At 36.5% G+C, this 16,573-nt stretch overlaps 1 protein-coding gene across 1 annotated transcript in view; it reads left to right on the top strand.

Moving 5' to 3' along the window:
* The first annotated feature begins 7,960 nt into the window (after positions 1–7,960).
* nomo (nodal modulator) overlaps positions 7,961–16,573 on the top strand; it is a 40,859-nt gene continuing 32,246 nt past the window's right edge. The window contains exons 1-6 of the mRNA XM_065240003.1: positions 7,961–8,151; positions 8,593–8,682; positions 8,945–8,990; positions 9,085–9,185; positions 9,263–9,369; positions 9,457–9,529. Coding sequence (XP_065096075.1) covers positions 7,978–8,151; positions 8,593–8,682; positions 8,945–8,990; positions 9,085–9,185; positions 9,263–9,369; positions 9,457–9,529 — 591 coding nt within the window. The 5' untranslated portion in view covers positions 7,961–7,977. The remainder of the gene's footprint in view (positions 8,152–8,592; positions 8,683–8,944; positions 8,991–9,084; positions 9,186–9,262; positions 9,370–9,456; positions 9,530–16,573) is intronic.

Genomic DNA, 16,573 nt, shown 5'->3' with positions numbered 1-16,573 from the left:
CCTTGATTCGGTCGGTCTAAAGATATGTAAAAACATTTTACCAAAAGAGGCCATTGGGGGTAAAAAATTGAGAAAAAAAAATCACTAACAAAAATCAAAGCATCTAGTATAAAACTGAAAATTTCAACACAAAAAAGAAGGCCTGGTACTAGAACACAAATGCAATGTAGAAAAGACATGCTCAATCACACACAGACTCACACAAAGACACAGTAAAACTTACACACACATAAAGACACAAACACACATGCACGCACGGACACACACACAAACAGACACACAAAAACACACAAAGGTATGACTGCCACAGAGAGCATTTTTATAGAATTTGGAAAAACATCCACAGATGCAGAACAACATGTAAAATGGTGGGCTCTAATGCTCACAAAGGTGTGCGCACACACACACACAAACAAACACAAACAATCACACAAAGGTATAACCATGCCACAGAGAGCATTTTTATAGAATTTGGAAAAAACAGCCACAGAACAAAGATGTAAAGTGGTGGACTCTAATGCTTACACAGGTGTGCGCACAGAGAATCACACACAAAAATTTCTGTGGCATTTTGTTAAAACTGCATCAAAAAATTTTCAAAGTGCATCAAAAACTACAAAAAATTTGAAATAATATTTATTTTTAATGTCCTTTCTAATGTTTATATATACATTCACAAAACGTATCACTAAAGTAGTGATGTGAGCAGTTGGCCACATCTAGTGAAATTAATGGGTCTCTATGGGCATCTGCTGGTCAAAATGATTGATTTCCTAAACTGTAATTCTTTTATGTTTTTTTTTTCTAAACACCACATGGCCGAATTCAACACAAAACATCTAGATCAATAACTAAAAACTATTAAAATTAAATTTAGATCATAATTTATGTGCATTTTTCATTAAACAAAAATTATTTTACAGGCAAGCTAATAGTAGTTGAGGAATTTAGTGGTAGCAGGTACAAAAGTACTTCATATCATTAATGTATAGATGGGAAGTAAACAAAACAAAAAATTATATATTTTTTGGATTATTAAAAATGTATATATTTTTGTAATCACTTTTTTTCTGGGATCATTTTTACCCCTATAGGAAAATCAGGGCTTATGAGTGTTAATTAATACTTAATTTTTCTTTTGAAAGTTTTTGCACTCAGGATTTTCAAGTAAATTTCACACTTGTGAAGTAAAATTTACTTAGAAAAGTTTATTTAAATTAACAAAAAACAATAATTAGATTACGTTTACTAAGTAAAGTTAAATTACACTGTAAAAAATATGTGATGTTTATTTCAAACTATTATGTTTAATATTGTCACCAAAACATTTTTAAGTATTTTTAAAAGATTACTTCTTAAATAGAATCTTCCTGATTTAATTAAGTAAAATTTCCTTATTTCTTTACATATTTATTATTACATAAGACATTATGTTATTGCTCATTGAGTAAATTAACACACATCATGATTTTCATTGTGTCACCTATTGTCTATACACAAGCACAACTCTTCTGAATGATGGTAACAACAAAACTCAAAGAAAAAACAGAAAATCTCAAAGATAAATAAACATTAAACACTAAAAAGTCTTTCTTTTTAGTTAAAAACCCACAAAATAGCATTTCATTTCAAATTTTACTCTCCAAATGCAGTCCAATGCAAAGCATGCTGGGAACTACAAGCCCACTGCCTAGTAAGCTATATCTACTCATATCATTCAAGTAGTTTCAACACAAAATTATTAAGTTAATTTCCTTCTTATATATTTAAGTGGATTTTACATGATAAAATTAAGTTGAATTTACTCAATATTGTGTTCATTTAGAATTACTTAAATTACTTAAAAATTGTTGTGTTATTTTTACTCAAATTGTGGTAAAAAAACAAGATTTAAAAAAATAGAATTTACTCATTTTATTTAGTTAAAGGGACAATAAGTAGGATTTACCCCCATTGAAATTGTGAAATTGTTTTTTGCATGCAAATTAATGGTGCTCCCTAGCGCCTCGCTTTTCCAAATGCGTGTTGCAACTACGGTAGCGGTTATGTAATCACTGATCTCCTTGCCTGTTTTAGCTGGTTCACGTGTTCTGAATGAAAATGCAACTCAAACTATTATGTTTATTTTAATGCATTGAAATTTTTAGTTGGTTCATTTATATTGTCTTTTACTAAATGACTTTATAACATTACATAACATTTTAGTGTAATAATCCTTGTACAACTTTTAGTTTTAAACTTCAAAAAAAACTTTTATGAAGAACTTTTTTGATTGTAAGAACTGTTGTTTTAATGTCATTGTAAATTTTGTCAGTACATTCAGAGTTATTCAGAATATAAAATATTTCTCAAAAGTCAAAGCAGATAAACACATGTCACACTTCACAATCAAACTGGGGACCAAAGTCATTTTGTGAAATCACTAACATGATCATGCCTACTGCTTAAAACGCACAGGAGTGTGTCAATCTGGTTTTGAGACATATGCTTTCAGCTAAAGTCTTTCTAATCTTTCTTAGTTTTGTGTGAGCAGAGGTGTTTGTTTAATGACAGGCCAGATTCTATCCTCACCCTGTGCATTACAGTTTTAGAACCTGTGTCATTTTTAACATCTTCATTCTTCTTTTTAGTTGTGTTTCTTGGGCTTTAGCTGATCAGTTGTTCTTCCTATCCTTCTTTTTACATATGTCAACATTAAGGTTACATTATCTGTGGATTATCTATGTCTCAGGATGCACACTTAAATGTCTTAACTTAAATAAGCCCTAGTCCTGGATTAATCTAAAACCTGTGGGAAACTGCTCCAAAGTTTTTACACATAGGGGTGGTTTCCCAGACAGGAATTAGCTTAAGCCTGGACAAGACCTTAGTTTAATTAGGAAATATAACTAGTTTTAACAAATATGCCTTACTAAAAACTTGCATTTGCGTGCATTTTGGGGCAACACAGGGCACTGCCTCTGGTGTAATAAATATATGTCAGCGCAAGTTATTTTCAATTTGGACAGCTCTTAGATTTATTTTAGTTTAGGACTAGTGTAATCCCAATAGAGATCCATTACAGGGTACAGAGCTCCCCTGTTGGATAGGAATACATCAGCGAGGTTTACAGGTCCCCACTTGGCAAATAAAAAAAAAGGACATTTAAAGTTATATTATGAAAATAGGCATTAAAATGGTTATGACCGTCTGGGTCAATTGCATCAGAACGGGCAAATGAGATAATACGGAGAGATTACAATATACAAAATTTCTTTATTCACTAATAGACAAGGATTTAGGCTTCAGGGAAGGACAAGGCCAAAATAATAAACAAAACAATCTTCAAAATACCTCTTACTTACTTAAACCAAAATGAAAGAAAATAAAGTAGCCTACAAGCATTACTTACCTAACTCCCTCTCAAATAAACAATATAACAAAGATTCAAAATAAATGGCGTCGACCCCCCTACATAGGCTACCTTGTCACAATATGTTGGTGAAAATTTGATGAAAGTGAATAAAATTTATCTGGCTAACAAGTCAAAATCAGAATCTGTAATTGTAGTCAGATATCAGGCATGGGTCAAGCACAAACAAATCTATCCAATAATAAACAAAATAAAATCACAGGCTCAACACACTCTGAACATAAACTTACAATACTTTCTCTCTGCTATGACTTTCAACAATTAACAAATTTTGATCAATACTTGGAGGATATAAGAAAGACTAATACACAAGCACAGCACAAGTAAAGTAATCACAATGGCAGCGAAGGCCTCCCTCAATCAGTGATCCAGGTAGTGATGTTACGTTTGACACCGAAGCTTCGATGCTTGCTTCAGACTCGAAAAGTCCTTGCAATGAACCACTAGCCATGTTTCCATCCACATGTTTTTATCCGAATTAAGTGATATCGAATGAAAAATGCCTTATGGAAACAGTAAAATTCGATTGAATTTCATGAATATCGACTCAAAAGAAATACGTTCGATCTCATCGGATTTTATCTTGATCGATATATGGCTTATGCGATAAACGCTGATGGAAACGTTATTTGCCGAATAAATAATGATTTGCGATTAAGGTTTAGGTCATTTTATGGTTGTAACCCACACACAAAACAAAGAAGAAAAAGCTTTAGGTCCGCTCTGGTGGCACACATGGCGTGTGTCAACAAAGTCAGATGTAAGTGGACACACGACGAGACGAGATTCATTTAAAATTTAATTTACCAGAGAAAATAACGGCTATTTTAGAGCTGAAGATCTCAGATGGGGTAAAATCTTTGCCCGAACCCGACGGGTTCGGTCGGATTCGGGCTTCATTTCTAACATTTTCAACGGGCTCGTGCTCCGCCTTTGCACGGTAAATGAGCGGTCAAGTTCAATGCCGCTGGATGCCCTATCAGTAAGCGCAGGACCACGCTGAAGCCATTTACAGTGGATTTAATAATTTCCTCAACAAAAATGTAGCCTAATCTTGGTGAGTAAAGGTTTTTTAATGTTTAACTACATACATAATTTAGACAGAGGATATAGACTAATGTTGGCATGCCGAAGCAAATCCCAACCTTTATCTTAATTTCGTTATTCTCAAATAACCATCTTATTCAGAATGTATTATCTTAATTTAATTCGTTAAGAAATTATTGTTTTTATTGGCATGTTGGCCTATTTATAATTTATTGCATATGCCTATTTAGAACGAGATGTTACGATGTTACAGAATACAGATGACTTATTTTTTTTCTTTGTTTCAACTTCCAAGTGACGTGTAGCCCAGTTAGTCATTAATATATAATGTTAAAACATGTGTAAATTACTCATTCTTGATAAAAGCTGTTTGCGTGCGCACATTGAAATAATATCTGGCTGTAAACGGGTTCGGGCTTTTAAAAAGCTGTCAATCTAAATGTGCTTTCGGGTTCGGGCTGCATTCTGTCGGGCTCCGGTTATTTCAGGCCTAACTTTTAAGGCACGATTACAGCTCTATTTTAGATAGCAAAAATCTAAGAAATGCCATAATTTATTAGGAACTCGCAAAGGAAATGTCCAACAATGGTTATGACAAGACGTGGAACGTCCTCCGGAGTAAATGTAAGGTGCTCAAACAGCGCTATGTGTTTCAAAAAAAGAGAGTTATCTCGCAACGGTGCCGGAGGGAAAATAAAAGCAAATTCGACCTTGATGAGATGGATCCTCGGCCAAAGAACCCTCGTAGTTTCATTGGCTTCCAATATTAACAGCTCAGGAAAGATATTTGTCGTTCTCATTTACGTTAAGCATTGATCCGGACTATCATTTCACGTTAATGCCTCCGTTGTCGTCGGGCATTTACATGCATCTGCATCATCATAGCAATTTGATGTTAACGTCATTTTCTTATTATTATAGCTTGATATGTCGCTATCAGCTCAGCTGGCACATAAGCAGTTATAACTTGTATGGCGCAATCCATTTTGTCTAGCAAAACTTTGTTCGCAAATGTTTGCTTGAATATTGTGCGATTCAGTGTGAAAATGAATGGAAACACCTTCAAATGTCTCAAATCAATTCGATATACCAATTTGATCGCAAAACAGCATGTGACGTCATTACGTACAGGTTTTTATTCGCTTTAAAGCCGTTGGATGGAAACACACTTTCACCCGCTTTATTCGCATAAGTTTTTTTACCGAACTTCAGATAATTCGATTGACAAGTGGATGGAAACTTAGCTACTGTTTCGGAGCTTGTATCGTTACGTCACTAGTCACGTGAAATACGACGTCTGAAGCAAACACACTGGTTCATTTCTCTAGTGAACCACAGACTGCTTTGATAGCCCAATCCGGCGTTGACAGGTTTGAAACTTGGCGGCTTTATTTTTCACGCAAGTGAACCCAAACCATAGAAAAGCTTTCTAAAAAAATTTGTGTACTCCAGCATCATGTTTCATGCGAGAGGATATTCTCCAAAGCTTGTGAATTTGTTGAAAAAGAAAGAAATCGCCCACATCACCAAATGTATAGCCTATTATGCTATATTATAAAATTATTAAAAAATATAAAAATATATTATAATTAATATAAAACTACATTTCTGAATAAAAACCACAACATTTAATGAATACCCTCCTCCACATTGTCCAAGCCCTGTCCAGTTGCCCTCTGCCACATTATAATTAAATACCTTTTTAAATACATAAATGTCCAGTTAGTAAGTTGTAGAGTGCTGTATTCTACAGCTAAATATTCACACACAAACACATCTCAGGCTCAAGGTTTTATTTAGGGTTTGAAATATGAACACAGTGTCAAAGCTCTGACAGCTAAAATGGGGCGGGTACATTAGCCTAATCGCATTGTCAGCTTTGTTGCATTACATTTACTTCACCAGCAGATGGTGGTGTGCATTTTCTGTTTGAATGAAGCTTCGAGTAATGAACCATTTGCTTCGAAACGCTTCATTTGGCCATCACTAGATCCAGGCAGTCCTTTTATCTGGAACAGGTGTAGATAATAGCTGTGTCCCAATTCAAGGGCTGCGACCTTCTAAGGACGTATTTTAAGACCGATTGCGTCACAGCAGCGCGACTTAAGGCCAGTAAGGCCGTCCCATTTCAAAGGATGCTTAGAATGAAGCCTCAAAATGCGTCCTCATTTCTCCGCGCTTTTAAGGATAGAACGAATGGATCCTTAACAGCCGAGGATATCCCAAGAGTCATTGCGCGTCTGCAACGGCTGCATATAATGGGTGGATATTCTAAAATAAACAATTAAAACCTTTATTAAATAAAAGTGTATTTATCAGAAAACATTTTTTTCTTGTCACTGTTTTATTATTATAAGTTATGTTTTGTGTTAATAATAATCTTTTTATGTTGCGTATATTTATAAGGTTGATTAATTTGGTATACTGTTGAATAGTTTAATATACATCAACGTGTCATATTTCTAAAATAAATTAATAATTTTTCTTATGTCATATTTATTTTAATAAGTCAGAAACGTGCATGTGGGCGCGTGCAGCAGGTGACGCTAATTATGGGTCCTCCGAAGGTTAGACCGTCTCATTTCAGTTCTCTTCGCGAACTTCTGAGGCTTCCACCTCGAAAGACCGAGTGCTCATCTTTTAAGGTCGAATGCTCATAAGGTTGCAGCCCTTGAATTGGGACACAGCTAATGACCAATCACAGCCTCCATCACATTATCTCCAAGAACCGCCTTTCTGAAACAAATGTCAAATATAGAGAGAAGACACAAGAGGGCAGCACAGAAATCAAACAAATGACTGAAGGTCATAACAAAATACATTTTTCTATGTAATATTTGTGTGTACAAAATGATCAGAAACACCATAGTCCCCTCTTGGTCAGTGTTCGGTGATAGTCCCCTTTTTGTAATGTAGATAAGTATGTGTGTGTGTACCTGGTAATTATCACGTTGTGGAGCAATTGTCCCCACAAAGATATAAATACAATTTTTTTTGTGACCTTGTGTGGACATTTTGAGGTCCCCATGAGAAAACAAGCTTATAAATCAATGGGTTAGGGGAAGGGAATAGTTTGTACAGTATAAAATGCATTACATGGAATGTACCCACAAAACATGGAAACCAGTGTGTGTGTGTGTGTGTGTGTGTGTGTGTGTGCGTGCGTGCGTGCGTGCGTGCGTGTGTGTGTATAGATAGATAGATAATGTAGGAAAAGTCACAAAATGTTATTTCTCTGAGATGAAGGGAACCACTTTTTTAACTAATGAAATGTTGATTGGGGTCATAGACCCCAATGACCAGTTGAGGGTTAATTTGATGTGTCTCTTGAATGTCCATGCCGAAAAAAGTATTATCTATGGTGCTATTATAAACCTTTTAAAAATATATATTTAATATTTAATATATACACTCCAGTCCAGTTGGTGGCGGTAAATGCATCAAAGTTGGTTTGCCATCCGCCATTGAAAGTCAATGGAAGAAGAAGATGAATGATTGGCTGAGCTCTTTTGCGTCATATGCACTGTACGTCGTCTTTAGCCAAGTGCAGCACGATGGGACGAATTGGGGAGTTATCGATTCTTATTTTGTCTTTTTGGCATGTAGTATTTGTATGTGGTGCCGATGAAATTTTGGTTGCATGTGGGGGTTTCGTAAAGTCAGATGTGGACATTAATTTTTCACTTATTGAGGTAAGAAAACGAATCTGGTGATTACAAATGACTAGCTTGCTAACCCGACCAATCCGGAGCTGCAGATGCACTGATATTGTACTAATATTGTACTTATACTTTATCTGCAAACGCATATGTTGATAACTGTCAACCAGTGTCAGAAACGTATCATTTAACTAAGCATGTTTAACATGATGTCAGATCCCGGCTAATTATCATCGTTACAACACACAAGTCATGTGTTCATGGACTTACAGTCAGACTATAAAGCCAAGGAGTTAATAGTATTAGGAAACGCTTCGTTTCATTTATGTGGCCGATTTATATATTACAGTAAGTTACATGTTATGAGGATAAACTGAGATATGTAAGGGAGAAATGATCGAGAAGTAATGAAAAACAATATTACTAACTGACATAAAATCATGTATGTATGTACTAATATTTTCTCTATTGCAGATAAAGTTGTACACTAAGCAGGGCTCTCTGAAATACCAAACTGACTGTGCACCTATCAATGGTTACTTCATGATCCCACTCTATGACAAGGTACTGGATCTCACAGGAGGAGATTGTTCGTCTAGTAAAATTGTCAGATGTCTTGTAGAATTAGTTTTTTTTTGTCATGAAGAGAGAGATTTAACAGTCATTCCAGTAGCTTCATATAATTTGTTAAATATTATCCATTATATGGATAAATTAGCTCATCACATATTGTTATTAGACTAAAATAGGAACAACTCTAAATAAATTCTATAAAAAATGTTACCAACAAGCCTGTTTGTTAACAAGCGCCTGTTGTCTTTTACAGGGTGATTTTGTTTTAAAAATAGAACCACCGTCAGGATGGAGCTTTGGTAAGGAATTATTTGATCTCAGATGGTGGTTTTATCATGAGTTTAAACAAAAAACAATTAAATTACATGTTTTTTATATGTTGTCTGTAAACAGAGCCAACAGCGGTTGACCTACACATTGATGGAATTAATGACATCTGCACTAAAGAACAAGACATCAATTTCTTGTTTACAGGGTTTTCAGTCTTGGGAACTGTAAGTTAAAAAGCAATTTTATACATCTGACTTTGTATTTCAGTGTATGTTAAAATCTCCTTTTCATGCTGGTTTAGGTCTTGAGTAAGGGGCATTTGTTGGGCCCTGCAGGAGTTGAAATTAGCTTAAGAAAATCAGGAGATGATGATGTTCTTCAGAAAGTCCTCACAACTGCATCAGGCCAGTGAGTAGAGTTTAATTTGATTTACTAAGAAGTGTTACCTGGTGTGGTTGTGTAAGTTATAATTTTGCTCTCTTGTTTTTTTGACAGATATACCTTCCACAAGGTGCTTCCAGGAGGTTATGACATCACAGGTTCTCATGCCTCATGGACCCTGGAACAGGTAGAAACTAGATAATTGTTTGTTGACAAAACATTAACTTTCTATGAAACTAGTTCTCATTACTTCATTTATGTTAAGCCTCTCTTCTGTACATTTTAAAAGTAACTAAACCCCTGGTCAGAGCCTGACTCCACCCACTGGCAATATTTGAAAAATGCAAGAAAAGTGGGCAGACCCCAACAGAGATAGAGGGGACGAACTGAGCTCGTACCAAGTGTGTGGTGAGATCTTAACAAGGGCGTGGTGAACTTGAACCTGCTTACGTAGGGTCGTACTGCTTACATCCACAACATTCATCAGAAATATTCATCTGCAGTAGCCACCGTTCAACCTAAAGAGGGCAGCACTCAGACTTTTTTACACCATATATTGTAGCATTAAAAAAACTTTATACCAAAATATCAAAAAAGTTACTCAAATCAATAAACGGCACCAATAAAGCCCCATTCTTACAGATTACAGACATTAACTAAAAAAAAAGTTGGTTTAGGGTTTAGTTACTCTTTAAAGTAAAATATATTTCCACACTGAAAATATTAATTCTTCATCAGTTTTTTGACAAAGTTAAATTGTTTATAGTATTCCACATTTCAAAGTCAGGGAAATTAAATTTTTTAAAGCTTTTTAGGAGTTTCTTCAATAGTTCAAAGTAGGGCTGGATGAATTACTCTAAAATCAAAACCTTGGATAATTTAACATTTGAGATTGACTACAATTACTAAACCATTATTATTATAATTTTTTTGCTTATGTTATGCTCTTAGTAGGGAGAAACGATGAAGGAGGAAGCAAGGAAGTTTGTTTCAAAATATGTTTATTCTAAGCAATCATCACAAAAGTACGGCTACGAGGCAGTTCAAAGTTCGCAGCAGCACCGATCTCGGTCCTGGCCAGGGATCGGTGTAAGTCTTCTAACGCACCGCAAGCGTCTAACGCGTACTGCAGCGCAGTGACAGGTGGCCGTGACAGCCTCATAGTTTACTTACAAGATTGGAAAATGTAAGGATTGCAAGCAGAAAATTTAGGGCACACCTTAAATCAGCCTGCAATGCAATTATTCACATTTTTCCCAAAATGCATTACTGAAAGAAAGAAATAGACTTAACTATATGCAGTTCCTGCACATGTCATTATGCACAATTGATTAAACTTCAGAATAGGAACTTATTGAACAAATAATCAGATATCATATTGTAATGTGATGATTAGCAGGGCAATATTCGATTGTTAAGTCTGGCGCCATGCACCGCTTCTGGGTCCAAGTGCTCACAGATGACATAGAGAAATAACAATAAATACACTAGAGCCCGACCGATATGCATTTTTTGGGGCCGATACAGATATAAGGGGGGGTAAAAAAACACCGATAACGATATATCGGCCGATATTCTTTATGTGTATATTATAGTACAGTACACATATACTACAGTATATTATACTACAGCAGGCTACTGTACATATAATACACTATATACATTAACAGAATATACTATATATAAATACTTTTTTTGCAATGATCACTCACAAATGTGGTGATCAAACACTTAAAATGACATGACAAAGAGTTAATTAATATAGGCAGGTGTGTTTTACAAGTTAACAATAAACTTTATTATCCAAAATGATTCTGATATAAGTGCACAAAACAGTAAACTTGACTAATTATAAATAACTTTAAAACACAAACAAAACAAAATACATATAACTTAAATGATTGTCAGTTTTGAAGAGAATAATGTTATATTGGGCTTATTTTGAAAATGGAAACTTATAAAGTCATTGTTTATTTGCTTTACAGTAAGTTATGTACTTCACAAATTAACTAGATAGTAAAGTTTGAAGACAAACTTTATGTTGGCTTGAGAAAGCGTAGCCTGAACGTTTAAAACGGTTTGACATAAGTTTAGTTTGGTAGGCTATCTGGCTGTTAGTATGTTTAAGTATGAAGGTAGCATGATTTACCATGAAGCTAGCATGATGTTAGCATGATTAGCATGAAGCTAGCATGATGCTAGCATGATTAGAATGAAGCTAGCTTGATGCTAGCATGATTAGCATGAAGCTAGCATGATAAGCATGAAGCTAGCATGATGCTAGCATGAAGCTAGCATGATGCTAGCATGATTAGCATGAAGCTAGCATGATGCTAGCATGATTAGCATGAAGCTAGCATGATTAGCATGAAGCTAGTATGATGCTAACATGATGTTAGCATGATTAGCATGAAGCTAGCATGATGCTAGCATGATTAGCATGAAGCTAGCATGATGCTAGCATGATTAGCATGAAGCTAGCATGATGCTAGCATGATTAGCATGAAGCTAGCATGATGCTAGCATGATTAGCATGAAGCTAGCATGATGCTAGCATGATTAGCATGAAGCTAGCATGATGTTAGCATGATTTGCATGAAGCTAGCATGATGCTAGCATGATTAGCATGAAGCTAGCATGATGCTAGCATGATTAGCATGAAGCTAGCATGATGCTAGCATGATTAGCATGAAGCTAGCATGATGCTAGCATGATTAGCATGAAGCTAGCATGATGTTAGCATGATTAGCATGAAGCTAGCATGAAGCTAGCATGATTAGCATGAAGTTAGCATGAAGCTAGCATGATGCTAGTATGATTAGCATGAAGCTAGCATGATGCTAGCATGATTAGCATGAAGCTAGCATGATGTTAGCATGATTAGCATGAAGCTAGCATGAAGTTAGCATGATTAGCATGAAGCTAGCATGAAGTTAGCATGATAAGCATGTAGCTAGCATGATGTTACCATGATTAGCATGAAGCTAGCATGAAGCTAGCATGATTAGCAAGAAGCTAGCATGAAGCTAACATTTATTGCGTTGCTAGGGTACTAAGTTTGGTTGCTAGGGAGAAAATTGGCATCCCATAATGATCACCCTTCAAGCCACAAGTTAAACGGTCCAACCCCCGTGTCTCTATGATGTTCTGATGCGGAGATATAAGGCTTTGTTTATTCCGTTGCTAGGGTACTAAGTTTGGTTGCTAGGGAGAAAATTGGCATCCCATAATGATCACACTTCAAGCCACAAGTAAAACGGTCCAACCCCCGTGTCTCTATGATGTTCTGAAGCGGAGATATAAGGCTTTGTTTATTCCGTTGCTAGGGTACTAAGTTTGGTTGCTAGGGAAAAAATTGGCATCCCATAATGATTACACTTCAAGCCACAAGAAAAACGGTCCAACCCCTGTGTCTCTACGATGTTCAGATCCAGAGATATAAGGCTTTGTTTATTATGTTGCTAGGGTCTTCATATTTTGTTGCTAGGGGCGTGGCTTAATACCTCAATAAGAATCCTAAGAGACTGATTGGATGCCTGAGTAAAATGAGCCCACCCCTATGTCTCTATGACACTCTGGTGCAAAGATATCCATCTGGGCTTTTTATAATGGTAGTCTATGGGAGATGTTGCTAGGGTACCCAAAATTGTTGCTAGGGGCGTGGCTTAATATCTCAGGGGTGATCCTAAGAGACTGATTGGATGCTTGAGTAAAATGAGCCCACCCCCATGTCTCTAAGACACTCTAAAGTGAAGATATTCCATCTGGGACGCTTTTTTTCCCTTTTATGGGCATGTTTCCTGCCCCATTATAAGTCAATGGGAAAATTTGGGGGCCTCTTACACCCCAGGGGTACAGCTTACACCCCATTGTGAGGTATGTTCTTACACAGCCTGTCAGCCTCCTTAAATGTGGTAAGCCACAAGTTTCTACAAGTTTCTCACTCGCAGCTTTGACCCGTCAAAGTTTGTCTCAATGTTAAGTCAATGGAAATTTTGGGGTGTTTCAGCGCCCCGTTTAGGAATTCGGAAGGTCCCATCAGTTAGAAAAGATATAGCACACCTCGTCAGATCAGACCGAAAGTCTGTCCAAAGTTTGATGGCTGTAGCTTGAAAGCTCTAGGACGAGTTAGAGTTAGAAATTTTAGTCTCAGAAGAAAAAGAATAATAATAATAATAATAATAACTAGATAGAAAAGTTTGAAGACAAACTTTATGTTGGCTTGACAAAGCCTAGCCTGAACGTTTAAAACAGATTGAGAGAAATTTAAAACAAGTTTAGTTTAGTATTATAACTTTCCGTAAACATGATACCAAAAGTTACCATGTTAGCATGTTTAGCACTAAGTTAGCATGATGCTAACATGAATTAGCATGAAGCTAGCATGATGCTAACATGAATTAGCATGAAGCTAGCATGATGCTAACATGAATTAGCATGAAGCTAGCATGATGCTAACATGAATAAGCATGAAGCTAGAATGATGCTAACATGAATTAGCATGAAGCTAGCATGATGCTAACATGAATTAGCATGAAGCTAGCATGATGCTAACATGAATTATCATGAAGCTAGCATAATGCTAACATGAATTAGCATTGTGCTAACATGAATTAGCATGAAGCTAGCATGATGCTAACATGAATTAGCATGAAGCTAGCATGATGGTAACATGAATTAGCATGAAGCTAACATGATGCTAACATGAATTAGCATGAAGCTAGTGTGATGCTAACATAAATTAGCATGAAGCTAGCATGATGCTAACATGAATTAGCATGAAGCTAGCATGATGCTAACAGGAATTAGCATGAAGCTAGCATGATGCTAACACGAATTAGCATTGTGCTAACATGAATTAGCATGAAGCTAGCATGATGCTAACATGAATTAGCATGAAGCTAGCATGATGCTAATATGAATTAGCATGAAGCTAGCATGATGCTAACATGAATTAGCATGAAGCTAGCATGATGCTAATATGAATTAGCATGAAGCTAGCATGATGCTAACATGAATAAGCATGAAGCTAGCATGATGCTAACATGAATTAGCATGAAGCTAGCATGATGCTAACATGAATTAGCATGAAGCTAGCATGATGCTAACATGAATTAGCATGAAGCTAGCATGATGCTAATATGAATTAGCATGAAGCTAGCATGATGCTAACATGAATTAGCATGAAGCTAGCATGATGCTAACATGAATTAGCATGAAGCTAGCATGATGCTAACATGAATTAGCATGAAGCTAGCATGATGCTAACATGATTAGCATGAAGCTAGCATGATGCTAGCATGATTAGCATGAAGCTAACATGATGCTAACATGAATTAGCATGAAGCTAGCACGACGCTAACATGAATTAGCATGAAGCTAGCACGATGCTAACATGAATTAGCATGAAGCTAGCACGACGCTAACATGTATTAGCATGAAGCTAGCACGACGCTAACATGAATTAGCATGAAGCTAGCACGACGCTAACATGAATTAGCATGAAGCTAGCACGACGCTAACATGAATTAGCATGAAGCTAGCACGACGCTAACATGAATTAGCATGAAGCTAGCACGACGCTAACATGAATTAGCATGAAGCTAGCACGACGCTAACATGAATTAGCATGAAGCTAGCACGACGCTAACATGAATTAGCATGAAGCTAGCACGACGTTAACATGAATTAGAATGAAGCTAGCACGATGCTAACATGAATTAGCATGAAGCTAGCACGACGCTAACATGAATTAGCATGAAGCTAGCACGATGCTAACATGAATTAGCATGAAGCTAGCACGATGCTAGCATGAATTAGCATGAAGCTAGCACGAAGCTAACATGAATTAGCATCAAGCTAGCACGAAGCTAACATGAATTAGCATGAAGCTAGCACGATGCTAACATGAATTAGCATGAAGCTAGCACGAAGCTAACATGAATTAGCATGAAGCTAGCACGACGCTAACATGAATTAGCATGAAGCTAGCACGAAGCTAACATGAATTAGCATGAAGCTAGCATGACGCTAACATGAATTAACATGAAGCTAGCACGAAGCTAACATGAATTAGCATGAAGCTAGCATGACGCTAACATGAATTAACATGAAGCTAACATGATGCTAACATGAATTAGTATGAAGCTACCATAATGCTAACATGATTAGCATGAAGTTAGCAAGATTTATTATGAAATTAGCATAAAGCTAGCACGAAACTAGCATGAAGCCAACATGACTTAGCATGGAGCTAGCATAAGGCTAACATGACCAAAAGACCCAACCCCCATGTCTATATGATGTTCGGATCCAGAGATATAAGGCTTTGTTTATTATGTTGCTAGGGTGCTCATATTTGGTTGCTAGGGGCGTGGCTTAATACCTCAATAAAAATCCTCTGAGACTGATTGGATGCCTGAGTAAAATGAGCCCACCCCCATGTCTCTGTGACACTGTGCTGCAAAGATATCCATCTGGGCATTTTATAATGTCAGTCTATGGGATATGTTGCTAGGGTGCCCAAAAATGGTTGCGAGGGGCGTGGCTTAATAGCTATGAGATGATCCCTAGAGACTGATTGGATGCCTGAGTAAAATGAGTCCACCCCCATGTCTCTACGACACTCTAAAGTGAATATATTCCATCTGGGACGCTTTTATTCCCTTATATGGGCATGTTCCTTGCCCCATTATAAGTCAATGGGGAAATTTGGGTGCCTCTTACACCCCAGGGGTGAAACTTACACCCCAATGTGAGGTATGTTCTCACAGTGCCTGTCAGCCTCTTCAAATGTGGTAACCCACAAGTTTCTACAAATTTCTCGCTTGCAGCTATGACCCGTCAAAGTTTGCCGCAATGTTAAGTCAATGGAAAATTTGGGGTGTTTGAGCGCCCCGTTTAGGAATTCGGTAGGTCCCATCAGTTAGAAAAGATATAGCATAAATCTACGTACCAGTCTTAAAAGTTTTGTAAAGTTTTGTGGGTGTAGCTTGAAAGCTCTAGGAGGAGTTACAGTTAGAAAAAGTGTGGACCAGAAGAATAATAATAATAATAATAAGCTTAGATCGAAGAACAGTATGTTGGCTTTGTCAAGCCAACATAATAAGTTTAAGTGCAACAACAGTATGTTGGCTTTCTCAAGCCAACATAATTAGAAACTTACTGTTAAGACGACAATGCTTTACTGACAACATACTGATGTAGGCTTATGTTTAATGTACTGCACAAC

Source organism: Paramisgurnus dabryanus, chromosome 7 (genome assembly GCF_030506205.2).
Source record: "Paramisgurnus dabryanus chromosome 7, PD_genome_1.1, whole genome shotgun sequence".
Taxonomy (NCBI): Eukaryota; Metazoa; Chordata; class Actinopteri; order Cypriniformes; family Cobitidae; genus Paramisgurnus; species Paramisgurnus dabryanus.
Note: the sequence above shows the minus strand (reverse complement) of the source record. Positions and strands in the feature narration are given on the sequence as shown.